Source organism: Halyomorpha halys, unplaced genomic scaffold (assembly GCF_000696795.3).
Source record: "Halyomorpha halys isolate HHAL.00 unplaced genomic scaffold, Hhal_1.1 Scaffold1503.1, whole genome shotgun sequence".
NCBI classification, from domain to species: domain Eukaryota; kingdom Metazoa; phylum Arthropoda; class Insecta; order Hemiptera; family Pentatomidae; genus Halyomorpha; species Halyomorpha halys.
This window is the reverse complement of record NW_027107167.1, coordinates 189,129-210,698: the sequence shown is the minus strand read 5'-3', so window position 1 is coordinate 210,698 and position 21,570 is coordinate 189,129. Positions and strand designations below refer to the sequence as shown.

The 21,570-nt window shown below is 31.0% G+C and overlaps 1 protein-coding gene across 2 annotated transcripts in view; it reads left to right on the top strand.

Moving 5' to 3' along the window:
* The window catches only part of LOC106689871 (protein suppressor 2 of zeste), a 142,109-nt gene extending 126,646 nt beyond the window's left edge, over positions 1-15,463 (top strand). For both annotated transcript variants that reach the window (XM_014435069.2, XM_014435070.2), the window contains exons 6-9: positions 3,416-3,467; positions 4,190-4,297; positions 11,984-12,064; positions 12,151-15,463. In XM_014435069.2, the coding sequence (XP_014290555.1) occupies positions 3,416-3,467; positions 4,190-4,297; positions 11,984-12,064; positions 12,151-14,682 (2,773 nt within the window). In that variant the 3' untranslated portion in view covers positions 14,683-15,463. The remainder of the gene's footprint in view (positions 1-3,415; positions 3,468-4,189; positions 4,298-11,983; positions 12,065-12,150) is intronic.
* Positions 15,464-21,570: the final 6,107 nt, after the last annotated feature.

Sequence of the window (21,570 nt, the reverse complement as noted above, 5' to 3'; positions counted from 1 at the left end):
AAACAGTGATTCCTCCCTTCGAAATCCGTTTAATGAATTTTCAAGAGTCGGCAAAAGTTTCTCCAGGAGAGCTTTTTACTTTTGATAGTGTTTTAATTAACGAGGAAGGGGGGGGGGAGAGAAGTTAAATGAAAAATCCAAGCTGATTGGCCCGCCGCGAAGGCGGTGGGGGAGGTTTAATTGAGATGTATCCTGTAAATCCTTTAAGATCCTAACCCCCGGGTCCAATCAAAATGAAAGTGCCCTTACCCTTCCTCCCAAATACCTTACTCTAATATTAATGACTCTATTAGTGTCTCCCTCCCTTTGCGGCGCATTTGGCCAATTGCGTTGTTTGCAAACTGTTTCTCTCTAACCTGAGAGCTATGAGGTGCTTTTAACCGAAAGTGCCATTTCTTCGGCGTTGTCTTGCCTTATCTAGTCTGGTAAATTGGTTTCGGACGAAAAACCTACATGTTTATATTTTTGAGAACCTCATTACGTATCTCAAATTTGAACTTATTAGTTTAGATGAATATTTTTGTTAAAAATCCCAAATATGAAAATGTTAAAATCGTCGAATTCGCCCTTTTTACAGAAACATACGTTACATACATTATATGGTAGGAACAGTATTTTAAGAGGTGAGGACAATATCTTAAAATAAATTGCTAGGTTTTTAACGTTGGATAATATTTTATTTTGCATTCTAATGTCTTTCCTTATCTTTCAGTAGCCACATCTTCTTAAATATAAGTTCCAAATAAATAATAAAAAAAATTAATAAATAAATTAATAATCATAAACAAGTTCCAAAAAAAAAATATTTTATACATATATACTTTTTTAAGGGGAGCGAGTTGGTACCGTAGTAATTCTATAGATGCTACTAATTCCAAGGACCTGGGTTCGAATCCAGCTGAGCAGAAAATTGTTTTCTTTTGCACTGTTCCAGTGAGTCAACCCTGTGGGTTACGGAGCCCTCCTGGGGTTCACCCAGCTTCATAAATTGGATACCCTTAATTGGGTATAAATCTGGTGGTCGAGCGTGATTCTGACCAAATCACCTCCTTGCACAACCGTTGGTCTAGTAATAGTTCTGCCTTACAAAGTACTGAAACTCTACTTTTTAAGCCAACAGACTAAATGAAATCGTTAAAATTAATATGTGTACGTTATAAGATCGATATATTAATATTTGTGGAGTTATATTAAAATTCTTGATTTTGATTCAACATCAGATCCTGTTTAATTTCCGATTTCTTATCTCGTTTTTCCCGGTTTTCATCTTGAATAGAATTTTAGTGGAAGAACTTCCATTTCCGAAGTAACTAGTTATGTTTTCCTCCCTCATATCTTCTTAGCATATATGAAATGGAGACCGGCTAAATTCGCCAACCCCTTGGTGAAACGGGAGGGAAAATGTAAAAGGGAAAGGGGGTGATTTCCTTTGAAATTTTCTTTTCACAGGACATCGAGTATTATTTATTGGTCGGGGTCTCCTGAGATATTCCCGTACCCGCCTTATCCCCTCCTTCAAGCATAAAAGATATCCTTCAGCCCCTGCTTTTAAGGAAATAAAATTCGCCAAAAAAAAAGCACGCCGGGGAGGGGAGCTTCGGGGGATTTATAATTGTATTGTTATGCTAAATTAGGGAGTTGGTGGCGTAGGAAGGGATGGAATGGTAATGCCCAACAGATGTCATGAGCTTTGTGGTTATCGTTGCCTGATGAATATATGCCTTCCTTCGGAAACCATGTGCCTGGAACTCATAAGCATAATTGGAATAAATTTATCAGAAGCCATCTTGATTCCAATCCATAATTTAATATAAAAAACTGTTTAAAAGATTCACGATCACTTACTGTTGACGTACAATGTTTGTAAAAGATTAAGGACCTAATTTAGTATTAAATAAGTTATATAGTTTATTTATTGTGACAGGTATAGTATATCTATACACATATTTTAAAATAGATGTATTGTTCATCAAAGCAGTATAGTACTATTATGCTATTAAATAATGTTCTATTTAACATACATAAAAATATTACAAACAATAAAATTAAAAATTTATTATAATATATCTATTAATATATATTTGTTTTATATCCTATGCCATTGGAGTAACTATTCACTTAACTAAACCAACTCACATACATTACAATGTCGAGAAAATCTGGATCCATTTCTTAAATACATCCGTTGCCAATTTCTTAACTTCACCTAGAGTGATTCCTCTGTTTCTTGCTTGATCCGATATGATTTCCTCCCAATTATTTCTAATTATTGATCATCATCCGAACAGAAGTTGACTATTCTCTTCGCTCTTTCATTCCTCCCTCTCCCAAACAAAAATACAATTATAAAAGAAGAAGATAATTTAATTAAAATAATTTAACTTAGTTCTTATTAAATAAATTTTATATATTTCTAAGTAGATCATAATGAATTAAAGTTGTAACCTTTGTACTTGAATCATTTTCCGCAACTAAAAATAATTCATTTATTTTATTATCTTTCATAGCTATGAAAATGTTTCTAATTTATTAAATTGATAATTAATAGAATTTTTTCTTATTAAATAATAACCTTGACCGATAGTTCAATGAATGGGAAACATTTTATTTCATTTTAGAATAAGCATAAACCTAATATAACTGAACGAGAAAATGTCTCGAACCATTATTGCATGCCTAGCGTCCCAACACTTATCACCACTTAAGTTCTGTCTCCAAGTGCTAGAGGCGATAAAAATTCACAGGCTCTTGAGATGCTGTGGTTTAAACCAACGTTGGTGTATTTTATCACCTCAGTCTATTTAAATATTTCTCATCTTGCTAGATTATTTATAAATAGTCTTGGGAAGTTTTAGATAGAGCTTCGATATCAGCCTGGCCTGGTAATTTCGTGGTTTAGAAATGTTAAATTGTTCCTCGGTTCTGCGCTCTCATATAAATGAAAATGTGACATAATAGGGAATCACTTAACATAAATGAATATTGGATGGACTGTTGTAAATACTATGTTCAAATATTGTTGTTTAATCAACAATTATTACCTAGGCAAAAGTAATTTAATAAATAGGGCGTTTTGAATAAAATAAAGTTACTTGTATATTTTTTTAAAATATTCTATGATGTATTACGTATACACCAACAGTAAACTTAAATCGTATATCATTATCAAAAGAACTCTTTAAAGCAGACCATATCAATTCACAATGGAATAAGACAATTTATATCAATGAAATATAATTATATTTTTAATATTATTGTATTTGTGTTTTTAAATAATATTGATTGATTTATTTTTTCCATTTATTTTATTATTATCCCTATATTTATTTATTTTTTGTGTGTATATAAATGAGCACAATCATGATAATCGCAAATTGCCACCAATAAATAAGTATTCTTTCATTTTTTTTTACAGAGAACGGGAGAAAGAGGAATGGTCCAATAACAGCAGTCCGAAGCCTCCCCAGGTAATATAAAGTTATAATTTCATTATATAATTATTAATGTTTTTATACTATTATTATTATATTCTCGTCAATAATATAGCTGTTTAACATAAGTTCATAACAGCAACTATTAAAATGTTTTATACCTCATTTCTAATGCAGTTTATTTATTTTTTTTTGTATGCTTCATTAACTGATTCAATTAGCATAAATCCAGTTCACTCTTAAAGTACATTTATAATAGGGATGCAAAGTAAATATTTTCTTAGCAATCCATTTTACTGTTGACAATTCTGTATCTAAACTTTTGATGAAAACAAATCTTCAAACAACAACTCGACTCGTTGCAGACTTAAAATTATCTTAGATTTTTTCTAAATTTCAGATGCACATTCAGAATGGTTCAGTGAGGCTCAACTCAAAAACTGCTGTTTTTAGGTTTTTTATAGTATTGTGTCTCTTTTGAAAGATTTTTATGATTATTTTTATTTTGAGCCTTATTCGTAATATTGCATTAACTGACCCTTCCCATTTTTCCCAATTAACAAAACATAATTTATTTTTTTCTGTATTTTTTTGATTTGTGCCTGTTTTCATTATTGTTGAGTTTCTACTTTTTTAGAGTTGAGCCTATTGTTGCTTCATTTTCTAGAAATAACTTTTACAATATTCTTGTAGAATAATTATAGTTTAATTATAGATAGTTTTTAATTATTTTATTCTAAATATATCTGTTATTTCAGTTCGCTCCATCTGGCCCAAAGCGTTACCTCCAGTGCCCAGCTGGTTTTAAGATGCTTCACCTCAAGAAGTTCCTACGGCAGAAGTATGGGCTCAGTTCAAATTGTAATGTAAGTTGAAATATCTTTATTTATACGTTATAAATATCGCTTTTATATCCGTGTTTGCTGTGTGAAGAAATCAAGTCAAAAACATAAATATATAAACTAGATCGAATGTACTGAGCTCTAGTATAGTAATTTTTTTTTACCCTTAACACAGCAAACACTAAAATTATATACATGGTTTGCCTATGTTAATAGTAAACTAATTATTTGTAAGTGTATCATGGGTCCTGAAAGTAAATTCTAATCTTTACTCTTCCAAATCGTTTTTAAACAAACCTTTTCATTTGACATTATATACGATTTTTTGGTTGCAGATTTAACGGGCTTCTAAAAAGGTTCTAACTAAACTATTTAACAGTTTTAATTAAACTATTTCTTAGTGAAAAAGTTTCTAACCTGATTAGTCCATGATGGAGGCTTCTTATTTGCTGTAAATAAAAATATTTTTATTTAGTCAAAGGTAATTTTTTTTCTTATGTCGTATGTACCTAAAATGGTAATTAGATCCTTTTTAGACAAATATCTTTAATTAATTAATATAAAAAAATGATTGCTGAACCCCTAATTTCTTTAAAATTTGTTTGACCCAGATTGTTTTAACGTTAAAAATATAAATAAATAAGTAATGAAGAACGTGATGCAGTTCTGAAAACAAATCAAATTTGCTTATTTTTATACTTAAATAACTTATTTAGTTAACCATTTTAAATTACTTATTTATACTTATAATTCTACTATTTTTTAAATATTAAACGTTTTCCTTTTTGTTGCTTAAACATATCTTGATTAAATTGTCGGAGTAGTGTATCTAATATATTTTTTTTTTTGTAATGAGGCATTAAATATTTTTTCTGAACATTATTCCGTTTTAAATTTGAATTTTATATTTTTTATTAAATTGACTATTTTATATTGATTCCTTAAGAAATATTTTAGGAATTTTTTATACTTGATGGCGTTTCGAAGACTACCTTGTTCATTTGTTTTGTTTTAAAATACAGTATCCTCATGTTTATCTATGATGTAAATATGAGACATGTTGAATTATTAAATTATATCGTATTAATATATATTTTTTCTTATAATAATTGAAAATTTCGCCAGTATTTTAATTTTTCCTTTTGTCCTGTACCAATACTAAATTCGTAAAAGAAAATCATATTTCAGTTCTGTATATAGCGAAACCCTGGGGTGTTGTATGTGGGGTCAACAGAGATAACATCTATAAGAATGGCCGTATTCGCAAATATTGGCTCGTGGGTGGCTGTCGTTTAAGTTATGTCTCGGTCAAACTGTTAATTTTCTTATTTTTATTTTTCAATTTTCATTTGGAAAATAATTTTGTTCTTTTTGGTATTAATTAGTTTTCATCCTGTAATTATTTAAGTACTAATAATCATAAAATATTTTCGCAAACACAGAAGCCAATCATTCTAAAATGCATTAGAATTTTTTTGAAAAAGGATAAAACAGAATTAGTTTATTTATATATTTGTAACAGTCTTAAAATACGCAGTAATAAGTAGAGTCCTATAAAAATTAATTTTATGATTTTAACCTGAATTTTCAAATTAAAAACGTAATATAACTATTGCTTTAAAAAATGTTGTATTTCTAATGTATCAAAAAAAAAGTAAACTAAAAATTTTTTTTGTATGATTTAGATTTATAAATAAATTATTGTTGTTTGTTTTACCTTTTTTTAATTTTTTATTTGAAATACTACTCTTAATTTGCAATTTTTAACTCGCAGACGCAACTTCATTCATACTTATAGTTTTATGAGGGTAATCTCATTTTCTAATGAATGAATGAGGCGAACAGACAGACAGATCTGGAATTCCAGACGAAGCATCCGATTAAGCATTACGATACGAACATACTGATCTAAGCTCGGCCTTCTCCAGAACTCCAGCAGTTTATTAGGTCCCTTATCTTCCATCTCTGCCGGCTCAACAATCCTCGTCGCTCGGAGTTTTCAGCCCCCATTTTTTCCGTTTCGGAATTCAGGCTATCTGCTTCGATTTTTCTTTTTTCCTTCCTTATTTCCACGAACGTTTGTCAAAGCTTGTAAGCTCAGTTGTGCAAGTTACGAAGTATACAATAAAACTTCGAACAATTCTCAGCAGATTTTCACCATTAATCAGATTTTTGCGCTCCTTAGCAGAGTAAATTAGTGCTTAATCAAATTTATTGATAAATCGTAAATAATTTTATAAATTAATTTTTTGAGTCTCGATTTTACGACGAGGATTAGATATGTTTTTTACAATTCCTTTACTTGTGCTAAGCTTACCAAAGACCTGATTTTTTTTTCATAGATTATGGAAGCATCATATTTTTCAGCGAATTATTTTCACAGGTTCCTCTAGATGGATTATGTTAATCGATTTAAGTCTCTTTATATGGAGTTCTTAAATTTTAGAGATGATTGTTGAATCTCTATGATGAGATAGGATTGGTTTGGATACGATATCCATCGTGCTCGTGCCGACTAGGGGAAGGCAGTCAGCTGGGTAGGAACATTTAAGAAAATGAAAGAAAGAAAAAAAAGTGAGGCTGAAGGGGTGCAACGTAATTGCCTCAAGTCAAGGACGCCCGGTGCAATCAGTCGCTGATGAGTCAAGTGTCATGTCGTAAGCAACTTGACGCGTTGGTCGATTCACTCCCCTTTTTTTTTCTTAATAATATATGTACATTTACCTAACACTGCCTGACTCCACTTGTACATGAGTGTGATCCTAGTGACAGGTACATAAACAAACATGTCCGTACGATGTAATGATGATTAACTGGTCTGTTAGGTGCATGAATATTCAGATGATGCCTGATGCCGACGGGTTAGCTGACGCCGAAACCTCGTGGCACCTGTTGTCCAGCAATATCTAGACTGACCATCTACCTCAAGGCTGGGGTAATTTTTGACATACTTGTTTCCGCTAATCTGATCTTGTTCCATATAATAGTTGGACATGGAGGAGGCGATGTAAAGTAGATCGATTTCCGGTCTTTTTATCGATTAATGATAAAAATCTCCAACTATTCGTGGATGATTCCTATACGATACGTAGTCTAAAATATGCAATTTTTGCTATCTCGGGCTTTGTTAAATTTTAACGTGTTTTTCCCCGCTTAAAAATAGAAAATTATCAATGGTCGTATATAAAAATAAGAAATTAGCAGCTATTAATGTGTCACCATTATTCAAACAGTATGTGTAATGGGAAATTATAAATAAAATGAAAGTAATAGTAAATATTTTATAAATAATAATGACACTATAAGATTGTTTTTCTTGAACATAAATAAAAAATTATAACAGTTCTCACATTACGTTTCACGTTTACATGCTAGTTTAAAATAAATATTATTAAAATACATTTTTTTCTATATTATTTTCCTATGCAAACAAATTTTTTTAAATAACGAATAAGATGGTCAGGGTTGCTGTCAAAAAAGAACAAAAATAGTTAGCTACTAGTTATTATCCGACGTTTCGCCCCACTTCGTAGAGCTTCACCAGAGTTAAAAAGATGAAAAAGCAACTTAAAACATTTTGACATACAGGTACATTTAAAATTTTGTAAAAATGATCTTATTTTTAAAAATTGTTTTTGTAACTTTTAGCGCAGATGAAGCTCTACAAAATGGGGCGAAACGTCGGAAAATAAATAGTTGCAAACTATTTTTATAATTTTTTGACCAAAACCCTGACAATCTTCTTCGTTATTTGAAATTGTAGGATCAATTATTTATATATATAATTTTTTTTTTTTGATACAACGTATTGATTGTAGACGAGTTTTAAGAGTTCAGTTAATATTTTATTTTTTCCTGTCCGTCCTTTTTAGGTAAAGGACGAAATGTTTTAGGGACCATCTAAGCTAAGACCATCCTAAGGATTAGGAACCATCTGTCCTTTATAAAGTTTTCATTAGCTGAGATGGAGAGACCCTCTATTTGGCTTAGCAGTTTGGAATCAGTCTTGTGTTTAGTTTGGGATCTCTACCGTCTTGTTACTCATTTAGTTAGTTTATCATAATTTTTCTTCAAAGTTTGTGTTTTATAATAGTTTAATTTTTTTCAGTTATGTTAACAATCAAACAAAATAAAAAACCTGATGTAGAAAAATAAAGAAAGTAAAAAATAAGTATATATTAGTGCAGAAATATTAATCTATTCAGATAGGTAAATAAATTTAATTTATTACGAAAAATTTATTCAACGCATATGTTAAATTTATAACAAAAAGGATTATATAATCCTTGTCATTAATAAAAAAGTTAATGGAATAGAAGAAAAAACCCTGTCTGTTGAGATTTAGTACATTATTGGCATAAAAAATAATAAATAAAATAATTATTGTTTAATTTAAATTGATAATAAACATTAAATAAAAATAATTATATCAATAAAAAATATATCAAAATAAATATTATTAACAGCAGAAATATAAAAGCTTTTGATGTTACAGATTAAGCCCAAATTTTATTTATTGATAAGAAAAATCTGCTAAGTAATAGTGATGAATGAATGATCATGTTCATACCATAATTATAAAATAGTAATAATGATAATAAAAATTAAAATAAACAGTAATAAAATCTCTATAAAGCAATAATAATAAATAACTAACAAGATAAATAATAATAAAATCTCTATAGAGCCCATACTAAGAACGTACTATGACATTCTTAACACTATAGTTTCTAACCTTAATGCACAATTAATTCCCCATAATGTTCTGCGGGTGCGAAAAGAAGAAGGCCTCGGGACTATATAATACAAAAAGTTCCGCTGGCGTATTTCCAATGCCTTAGTTCTTCATTATTGAATGTGATTTATATTAGACTGTTCCTTTATTATTGTATTTGTGATGAATTAGTAAATAATTAAAGATTTTTTTGAGGTTATTAAAACCTATTTCAAAGTATCTGATAAGGTTTAAATGATTATATTTTCGTTGCTTAAGCATTTGTCACTGTCTAGTCGGTAGCTGTTTTTTTTTTTTTTAGTGTGGCAAGTAATTGTTGTGAGTGGTTTGTGGTTGATAGTGACCTTTTCTTTAATTGGCCCATTGTTTGTTCAATGATTGTGGTTTTATGTTTTTTTTTTAATTGATAGATGCTTTGATTAAGGATGAAATTATCATTCATAAACTTTGACTTTGTCTGTTCCAAAATGTCTTGTATAGTTATTTAGTGAAATTATAATACTAATGTTATCTTGTTGGTAGTTCCACTTGATAATAAGACGTATTCTCATTGAATCTATTTTTCTATTTTATACTTTATGGGTGCTTATTTACTTCGGGAAATACTTTGTTTTTATTCAGTTTGAGAGAAGATTCTATGCGTGTCCTCTGATGAAGAGTTGAATAGTCCAACGAGCGTTGTTATTACAAAAAAAAAAAAAAAAAGAAAAAGGAATTGACAAATGACAAAGAGAGAGAAAGTGCTAAGGATGATATACCGGGCGCTAATTGGTCGGTAATGAGACGTGGCAACAGCGCCCCTCGTCCCCTCCCCCCTCCGGCCACCGAAAAAAGGTAAATCTAAGCCAAGGGCACCGCTCTAGCTGTCTCTCTCTGCCGCCATCTCTCTCCTGGCAGGGCTGTCTTGTCTAGGTTCATGCTTGTCTAGATCGAGAAATATCTTCGTAGCAATACGAATTGAATTGAGTCACAGTGGTGGTTCCCTCCGCATATGCGTGTTCTGGGATGTGCGTGGTCCGGTGGTAACCCAATTGACTTCTGTGTTGCATGACACGAGTCCCTAATCAAGGATTCACTGTTCGGCCAACCGCCTGGTCTCAAAGCCTGGAAAATGGTTAAACTACCTGGCACATATATCCCACCTGTCTGTCTACCTTCTAATATTTTTAATTGATCAAAAATGTTCAGTAGTCGGTGCAAAACTTTATATACCTATAAATACGTTATCAACATTTTAATTTAAATTAGTTTTTGCAAAAAAAAACGTTATTATCTCATTAAACAAAAGAAAATTATATTTTTGATAAATTTTTGCTTAGAAATTCTTACATTTTTCGCAAATATTGAGAATATATAAAAGTATGATTCCATAATTGAAGGAGGTGGTAGTATGGAATTTTCCAAAAACAAGATTACATAAAAATTGTTTATGAATTAATTCAATTAAAATAGTTGTTGCAAAAAAAAAAAAAAAAAAGGATGTATTCAAAATTATGATGTTTTTTTGGACTCCTAGTTAAGTAGAAGAAATCAAAGTTGGGCTTTCAATTTAGTATATTTTGCCATCATATATATTATTGAATTAAAAGTGTTATTTGAAATAACACAAGGAGTATCTGAATCAATATTTGAATTTATATCAAGTAATACAATTTGGAGGATGGGTTCCATTTTGGAAAAGTGCTGTTACTTGGGGGTCTGAATGAGGAAAATCTAAAATATTCCATGAAAACAATAAGGAACTAGTTCATAACAACCACACAACAATAACTTAGGTGTCAGTACCACGTTCATAGTAACTACATATATAAATAGCTGGCCGCATTAATTCAAATTTTGGAGAAGATCGTCAGGGCCGGGGTTAAAACAGGACAAAAATAGTTAACAATTATTTATAGACGTTTCGCCCCACTTTGTAGAGCTTCTTCAGGGCTAAAAAGATACAAAAAGAACTAAGAACATTTTGGTATAGTAAGATACAACTGGGTAAATTAAGGTAGAGTTAAAATTATGTAAAAATTAGTGAAAGGAAATTATATAAAAATAAAAGAAAGGAAGAAATAAAAATAGTATTATTATAAAATAAACAATGATTAGAATATAAAAAAAAAATTACATAAGCTATAAGGTTAAAAATGTACAGGGGACGCAAGCAGAAACAGTAAGGTAGATATGAGAAAACAAAATTAATCTATTTCGAAAGTCTCTTGACACAATAGGTGCATACAGATAACTAAAACTTGGTTTTGACAATATCTAGGAAAAAACTTTCATCGCCAACCGCCTGGGTGCAGAATCTTTGCATAAAAAAGGATATGCTCAATATTACCACAGTTTCCTCAAATATTTCGATTAATAATTGTATTTATATTCATTTTTTATTAAAAAGAATATATACAACCATTAATTAATTTCTATATTTATGGGAAAAAATACTAGAGCATTATAGGAATCGTACAAGAACAACCTTCCAGGTTGTGATATTTTATTTATTTGAAGTGAAGGGCTCCCGACCGTGTAAAGTATTGCGGAATATCGATTGTTGGAGGGACAACTCAGCATTCGATCCATCGAAAGAGGGTTGTTTCTTGGGACGGACAATGGGACGCTCCTTTATGTAACGTGCTGAAGAGTGAAAGCGCCGAATGAGGAGGGAATCAACTGACATTTCTGTTCTCTGCCCTTTACAGCTGATCTCACCTCAAGCCTTATGTAACTGTCTCTCTCCCTCTGTCCCATCAATTTTGGAGGAGCCTGCCTCTGTAGTGAACGGAATCGTAATAATTATTTTCAGATTAATCCAAAAAAGGATATATTTGGTAATCAAGTATAGTGCTTATTTTAATTGTCTTTATTTTATTGTGTTTTTAAAAATTTTGGTAAAATCTTCTGACATATTTCTTATACACTATGTATATACATAATAATTTTGGAATTCCAGATAATTTAAAAATTATTTTTTATTTTTGTTTCAGGTCGATATTATGTACAGGAGGGAGTGTCTTCCAGATTCTTATTCCTTGATGGATGTTGCATACATCTACACCTGGAAGAGAGTAAGTATTTTATTTCATAAAATTAATTAAGATAACATTTTTGTCCATCATAGTGTTTACTTATACCGTTTTATTTTTTGTTACAGAATAGTCCAATGAGGTTTTATTATCGAATGCCAGAGGTAGTGATGAAGCAGTTGACAGCCCCACCACTAGAACTACCTTCTATTGAGAGCACAAAAGAAAGTAAAAAGAACGAGGAAGAAAAAGAAACAAGTTCTAATTCGCCTATTAAGATCATTGAAAAGAAATCTGATGAGAACAATGTAGAAAACAATAAGGAAAACGACGAAAACATTGTTAAAACGTCGCAACTAGATAAAACTGAGACACCAGAAAAAGAGAAGGTAGACGAAGAGAAGAAAGAAGATAAAAAGAAAATTAGTGATGCAGTTGAACCGCAAGCGAACAGTATGCAGGCGTCCCCGAGAGCCTTGTCTAAGCAAGATGAGCTTTCAGTGAGTGTCCTACTGTCGTTGGGACAGTGTCGTGTAGACAACAAAGACGATCACAAATTCCTTGTGCCTCATCCTGTTACTCCTAAAAATGGTATCGTTGAAAAGAAAAATGGCAAAATTAGCCCTAAACCATCTGTAAATAAAATAGCCTCAGATTTAGCGGAACATAAAGCCCAGCAACCGCAGTTGCAGAATTCTAGTCCCCAAATGTTACAAAGTCCTCTATCTTCCCCGAATCACCAATTAAACATGACTCCGCAACAGAAGCAGCTACACATACAGAAGCAAAAGCAATTACAACAGATGCAGCAACAAAAGCAGAAACAGCAAATGAAAAATCAACATTTGCAACAACAGAAACAACAGCAGTTTCTACATCAAAAGCAACAAATGCATCAATTGATGCAACAGCAGCAACAAAAGCTTCAACAACATCTGCAACAACAACATTTATTGCAACAACAGCAATTCCAACAAATTCACCTTCAACAAGTGCAGCGTCATCAAATGCAACAGTTGCAAACACAACAACCACAAATTTTACAATTACAAGTTCAACCTCAGCTCCAGCTCCAGCAAGTCATTCATCAAATGAAAGAAACGAAACCACAGGACCAACAGTCTTCACAGCTCCCGGTGCAACATCAGCCAGCTGTAGGTGAACAATCTGGAATAATTTCCAATCAGGTTAAACAGGTTACTAACCAAATGCTAAAGGTTTCTAAAAGCCCACCAGTCTTACAGCAATCGCAGGTGCAACCGCCACCGACACAGCTTATAGCTCAGCAGCAATCGCCTCAGCATTTGGCGCAACAACCGCCACAGCTTTTAACGAACCAACAAACACAACAACCAACACAGCATTTGGTTCAGCAACAACCACAACAACATTTGGTGCAGCAACAGCCACAACAGAATTTGCTTCAGCAGCAATCCCCACAACATTTGTCACAAAAGCAATCGACTCAACCATCGATCCAGCAACAACTCTCACAGCAGCCAGTGCAGCAGCAACTTCCTCTACTGCCTGTGCAACAACAACCAACACAGCAACCCGTGCAGCACCAAAAGAACCAGCAGCAGCCGTTACTGCAGTCAGGCCAGGCTCAGCCTCAACCTCAACAATTACTCTCACAGAAATCTCAAAATGATCACCAATCACCTCCACATCAGAAGTCGTGGCCAGAACCTGGAACACCAGAAAATCCTGCCATGAATGGAACAGCTAGTGTCAAAAACCCACAAGTAACTCTGAACACTAGTAATGGGAGCGTAACAATAATGGCACAACTCAAAACTCCTCCAATCGTCTCATCTACGCTGGGAGCTACAGCTACATCTAACAGCCCTGGATCACCTATTCCGACTATGAACGGGAAGTCGCCTGAAACCCCTCGGCCGCAGGGTATCCACCAAAATTTGCCTCGGACAGTCCTGCCTAAATCACCCTTTCTCAACGGTAAATCTTTACAAAAATCTATCCAACAGAAAAATATATCGGGTCAGAGATTAAATAACAATGTACCTGAGAATAAGAACGGTCTAATACAACAAAGTAATATCAACAACCGATTACCCACTTTCCCAAAAAATGGAAGTGCAGCGCGCAAAGCTGGAATCCCTGGGGGGGTGATTAGTAAAACTGGGCCTACTCTAGATCAGCGGATTCAACAACTCTATAATTCAGGTCAAAATAACAAACCACCCAGTCCCAATGGCAATGGGGAATCTAGGCTGGCCAGTTGGCTCAACAACAGATTCAAGCCTCAACCGGTGAAGGAGGAGGCTGAGACCACGACACCAGCATCTCCTCCCACTTCAAAGGAAGTGAGCATGCAACGCTATAAAAGAAAATTGCAGGAAATGCAGAAAGTTCAGGAAATATGTGAAATAACGCAGGAAAATCCGAAGCCGGACGATGCCAAAAGAAGGAGAGAAGTCACACCGGATGTTTCGATCGAATTAATGAGAGCTGCCGATATGAAGAAGTTGGACAATACCAAGAAGGAGAAGCGGCCTGTGCCAGGGCTGAAGTCTATTCAGGAGGTAGGGACCAAAAGGAAGAAGGAAGAGGATTCGGCCCTAGACCTGAGCAGACCCCAGCTCCCCTGGCTTCTTAGTAGGCCCGGTCACTATATCCCTAGCCCCAGGCCCACGTAGTTCTAGTATGCCTGCTCACTATCAACTCTCAATGTATACGAATTTATGAATCTTTTCTCATGGCGTCCTCAATCGACTGACTAATATTTTCGATAAATACTACTATTTTAACCATAATGACCGCTGAGGCAGTGTTTACCTACTTTGTGTAAAAATAAATTTAAGAAAAAATTGCAAATAAAACGGACAATTTTTCATTTATGTAATACTCGATAAGTAGGTTGTAATTTATTTACGTTAAAGTTTCAATTTTTATGTAAATATTTTGTGATCCTGTATATTTTTAGTTTTGATTGTTTATATTATTTTTTTCTAAATTTTAATTTATATTTTCACATATCCTATGTAATTATTTAACGCATTGTTGTATGTTTACTGTATATTGTGTATATTATTATTTCATGTCCGGTATTCTTTGAAATGTCGAAGGTAGACTAGAGGCTCCCAATGTAAATATAATTAGATTTATTTTGTTTTTCAGAGCCATAGCTCTTTTTTAACGTAGTCTCTCCGTAATCTACCTTATGTACAAGGTATATACTAGTGTACAATACAAGAAAGACCATTCGTGGCGTATTTATTTTGTAACGGAATACAAGGTATTTTGTAAGTGAGAACTCTCAATTTTTAGTTGTACTATATTGAAACAAAAGAAGAAAGAAAAGAACTGATGTTTTCATAGCAGTGCCTCTTTGTATATATTATACATACATTTATAAAATTGTAATGTTTCATATTTTGTGTAATATATTGTATATTTTAGTATAGTTTTGAATACATTACATAATGAAATCAATCAGATTTTTATGACCTATACATTCCTTTCCTCTTCTCCCATTATTTTATATTATGAAAAAAATAATACCTATCTTGTGCTGTTAAGAAAAAACGAAAAATATATAGTTTGTAGGTATAATACAAGCAACTTAGTAACGAAAAACGAGTGAATACTCGATGATATGTGTATATGTATTTGAGAACATGAATTTTAAAATATAGTGTATGCATTATATCACTATATCGTTATAATGATATATCATTATATTACTGTATATCGTGGATCTTGTGTTGCCTAAATACGATAATCAGTGGATATCTCATGATATGTATAAATCTCATGATAAAAAAAATATCTGGTCACTGAACTTATCCTGCTTAATAATCAAAATAAGATTAAAGAAAAAGATAAAGATAAAATGGGTTATTATCTTTCCTAATTCTAGTGGGATTTAGATGATGTTTATATTGGTTTATAGAGAATTAAATTAACTTTTAGGAGAATTAGTATTCCAGATGATAGTTTACCAGTTATTCAAAAACATATTTTATATATTTTAGAAATAATTTTGTATAAACCAATTGTGTAAGGAGGACCATCATTAATAATTTTAGCTTTTAGAACTTATTTATTGTTATTATTTTTTCGTCTGATTTTTACCATATTGCTCTACCCCAAAAATTTATTTACTGCTTTATTTCCACTTAAAAACAAATGGTAAAGGTGCAGTCAGTTTTTGATGGTTAACAAAATTAAAACATCGAAAGAAAAACATTAATTTTATTTCTAATAATAATTAATAGTACACCATGTAATATGAAATAAAATGTGCTACAAAAAACCTCCAAATATGCTACAAGACAACTACAATATTCAATATTCATGTGGATACAACTACAAGTTCTGAACTAAGAAAAAAAGTGGAGTACTCAAGTCCAAGAGATCATAAAAATAAAATAATAAGTGTTAATGAGTAAAACCATATGAGACTCTGTTTAAAAAGTATAATATGAACGTAATAGAAACACACAATTAGTGATAAATGTAAACTAACAATAATTATATTTAAAAATATATATAAAACATAAATGTTCCTTATCATTAAAATATACAATACAGATGAATATTAGAATATATAGTCAGAAAATGATGCATTTATTGCGGAGTTTGATATAATAATGAATGTCACACCTATTCTATGAAAAGTAAATAGAAAAACTAAACACGTTATATAAACAAAATTATTAAAAAAAATTATTATCACTAATTGGAACTTTACTTAAAGGTCACACTCTGAAACATGCTGTCATAGTAATAAAATGATTTTGGTTTTGAAAATAGTTAATAGACATAAAGTAGTTTTACAAAAAAAATTATTGTAAAATCATTTATTGGCAGTGTATAATACTATACATAATAGAAAGATCCCTATCTCATTCTCTCAGACCTCCCATTTCCAGTGATCCCCTATCCACGTTCGATCTGTTAAACAAATTTATCATTAGACAGCAATGTGGGGTCAAACCAAGGACATATAATAGTCTTCGCAGTAGACCAGTTTATACAAAGAAACACATAAATTCAAAATATATATATGTATAAATATACAGATTTAGAAAAAAACAAAAGTCAGTTAAAAGAAATACTTCAATGAATAGATAAGTGGAAAGAAATAATTAAATAAATATATAAAAAAAAATTAAAATTGAAGCTATGTTGAAAAAAAAGTTTTCAAAACGGCCTACACTGTAGCTGCATACACTCTATGTACGTGCTTGTAAACAAAGCAACCTAAATTTTGTAAACGTAGAGTAAATTAAAAAAAAAATAATAATAATAAAATATTTATACATTGTTAGTATGACTTAATTTTTGTCCTCAAAGGTGTGAAGAAGCGAAACCTCTATGGATATGCTAATCGAAAAAGAGAAGGAACATCAAAGTGGCTAGCATTCAGGAATATATATTTGTTATTTATTGGGGCAACCAGTAAATTTGACACAATACAATAAACATCATACATACATTATGTTGGTTTTCGTAATGGAATAAAATAATACATGTTTTCTGGAAGATTATTGATTGACCGTGTGTATAGATGAATGGAATATGGTCCGGGTGCGAAAAAAAAAACAACTCAAATAGTAGATGATTATAGTATTTTATTGAGCCAACGTTCGGGTGCGGTCAAAACGTGGGGCGAAACGTTGGCTCAATAAAATCTATTTGAGTTTTTTTTTTACCGCACCCGGACCATATTCCAATACATGTTTTCGTTACATGCCAATGTTTCTGTAGGCGCTGCCAGAGGTTCATACCGCGTCTCCGAAACAAAGTTTTCATTTTGAATAACTACTTGTACTTCAGAACATTTGTTGAAACAGTTTGGGGAACTTTTTAATAAGATCTTGTTTGTAAAAAAAATAAACTGAAGCTTTCTAAAAAAGTTAAATTATTTCATCCTTGCCTGGTGATGGCAACGATGGCTGGATTTAATAAAAATCATTTTTTCAAACACATTCATTCAAGGAAAACATTAAGGAAATGTGAATGAAATTGAAAAAAATAAAATTATTTTTAAACCTTTATTAAATATGAATGAATCCGGCAGGGCAGATAATTATTATATGTTTCAATGTAGCCGTTGAGTCAGCCCTGTGGGTTCGTGAGCCCTCCGGGGTCCATCCAGCCTCATAAAGTGGGGACCCTTAATTGGGTAAAAATCTGGTGGTCGAGAGTGATTCTGACCAAATCGCCTCCTTGCACAACCGTTGGTCTAGCAACAGTACTTCCTTACAAAGTATTGCACTCCTGACCCTTCAAGGGTTGGTACAGATTTAATTTAATTTTTTAATTATAAAATTAAAATAATTTTATAAATGTACAAATAATAACTACTAACTAATCAGATTATTCTATATAATAAACCTAGATCGTATTAATCTGTAGCATTCATTCACTAACTTATAATCTTAAGAGACCGGATTTCGTACAATTTCATTTTTTTTTAAATTTCGCTAAAGGTGGACAGAAATTTAACAGATATCATGACAAAGACATTCAAACAACAATTCTGTTATATTACAAAAAAAATTGTACGTTTTGGGAGTTTTCCACAATTTTGCAATTTTTTTTGGGAACTTATTACTCTTTTTGGGCTAAAATTTTATTCATGTTACATACAATTAATGGTTGAAATATATTTCTCATATTATATTACACACATTATTTAATTTATAGTTTAAATTTGTTAAATTTAAGATTAAGAGATCAAGAGTCGAATTTAACCTTTAAAAAAAAGGAACAAGGAAACGCAAGTAACGAGTGTTTTCTTTGAATAGTACTAACAAATGTTTTCAGGTGATTATGAAAAAAATTCTCTAGAATAAGTTGTTTATAGGGACTGTAGTGCTATTTTTTAAAATTTTGATTCTGTGATTAGTAGTTATATTATATTATGATTTCGAATAAAAATAAAACATTTTTAAATATTAAAGTATCAAACTTTCTAAAGTTTTTCAATATTGACTTGATGATTAAGGGGATTAAAATCTGTACTTTTAATTTAAGCTAATTTTATGAAATTATATATAAAAATTCCAAAATTTGGTGAACGTGATACTTTTGCGTGTAAGTAGAGATAAAAGTTTTATAAAAATTATAATTCACATTAAAAAAAAAATTGTAATGCATCAGTTTATCTGTCCTATGTCAATAGAAATGAGCGGAAACTAATTTTTCTCCTATACCAATCAAGCCATTATCGGACATATATTCACATTATATGACAATTATTTTTTTTCCTACCTTTTCCTTATACAATCAATACTCATCTATACACTAAATAAAAATATTTTATTTTTCTTAATTTAACAATTTCATTACATTTTACAATTTTATTTCATTCAGTTGACAATTTTATTTCCAGTGAACCACTGCCCATGTTCGATCCGTTAAACAAATTTATCATCAGACAGCAATGTAAACTCAAACCAAAGATGTAATAGTCACCACAGTAGATCAGATTATAAAAAGAAACAAATAAATTAAAAAAAAAATAAATATATAGATTTAGAAAAAAATAAATAAAGTTAGTTAACAGAAATATTTTAATGAATAGATAAGTTAGAAGAAATAATTTAATGAATAAATAAGGTAAGGGAATACATAAGTTAAAAAACAAATCGATAGGTCTAAATACATATTTTAAAAAATATGTATCTGATTAATAGAACCCAAAAAATAAAGCCTCACTTAAACGAATAAACTTGCTCTCTCTTTTCGCTATTTCTGACATAAACACAAAAAGACAAATCATATATGTTAAATATGTATAAGAAAATTATCACAGCAGCTTGAAGTGATTTATTGACGACTAACAAATCAATTCTGTTTATTGCGCAATGGTTTCAATTTACAGAAGGGTCAATTCATGGTAACGACCTCGGTAATTCTAACCCGACCTACTCTAAGCCTCTGCTCGCAATTATTAAAACCGGTCTTGTAATAATGAAAATCAATATAATAGTCTTATCTTAACGTATTCTGCCCAACAAGCCATTATGTGGTACCGAAGTACAGAGTTGGCGACCAGTTTGGTCAAGAATTCGGATGATAGACAATTTCTAGACAAAAGTAAAAAAAAAAAAAAACTTTATTTATCAATTACTCCTACGTTTTCGCCTTTCTGTCCTTTCTCAAGGATATCTTATTTACAATATCACAACTAACACTGTCATTAAAAAGTTGCAGCCTATTCTGCCTATGTCAAAATACATATTAATCCATGAACCTATTTGTATCCACAATTATAGTTATTATAATTTTATTAAGTTTACAATATCTACTACAACCATACCAATCACTTTATCAATAATACAACAATAGTACTGTTTATAAAGATATATTCTACAGGGTGTTTTAGGGTTGCCAATTTGCCAATCTGAAAATATGAACTAAGGAACTCAAAACTAGAAAAAAATTTCCTCTGAAGGTATGTCTGCAAACGCTTTGTTTAGGAGATATTCACACCTAAAGATTTTCATTGTTATGATTTATTTACGTTATATGAAATAAATAAAACCTATTTATTTGTTTTAATTACTTTATTAATTAAATTTAAACAATAAGACTCATAAGGCCGGTCAATGATTTTAATTCCTTAAGAAGAAGGATAATTGAATCTTGTAAAACAATAACACATATTCCGTTCTGCCACTGGTGCTGTTGAAAAAGAAGCCTGTCTTAATGCTCAAGGAAATCACTTTGAACAACATTCAATATGAATTTAATGTTTACGTTTAATTAATAAAGTAGTTTGAACGAATAAATAAGATTTATTTATTTCATATAACATAAATAATTCATAACAATGAAAATCTTTAGGTGTGAATATCTCCTAAACAAAGATTTTGCGGATATATCTTCAGAGGAAAGTTTTTTCTTGTTTTGAGGTCCTTAATTCATAATTTCAGTTTGGTCACTTAACCCTGAAACACTCTGAATAGATGATGATATGATAAGAAGGTAACTATTGTAACGTAATTGATAACAATTAACTTCGCTGTATCATCGTTAATACTGGTTTGATTTAGGTGATTTTTTATTATTATTTAATGAAATTTAATTATCTTATGTATATACTACATGAAATATGAATAGTTTTTAAATAATAACCATCTCTTTGCTTCAATATTAGTACTATATTGAAAAAGTTCAGACTGACTAACCTATCAAAGATCTTTAGAATTCATCCTGTAGTTTTTCCCCACTCCCATTTTAAAATACTGCGTCATAAATTACATGTTTCATAATGCAGACTACTTCATTTCTTTTTTTTTTTAAATAATATTAATAATAAAAATCATAATAATAATAAATAATGATATAATATATGATAATAATAATAATAATAAATACCATGATATTTTCCACGATGATTTATTCAAAAAGCCACCAAACTGAAGACCCTTTGAGTCAAATAATAATTTTTGTGATTGGGCCTTTTAGCAAGTATCACAAAAAAATACATGTGCCAAACTAAAAAAAAGATATTTGACTCACAAGTTCATCGGTTTGTTGTCTTTTTAAATAATTAATCACGGAAAATA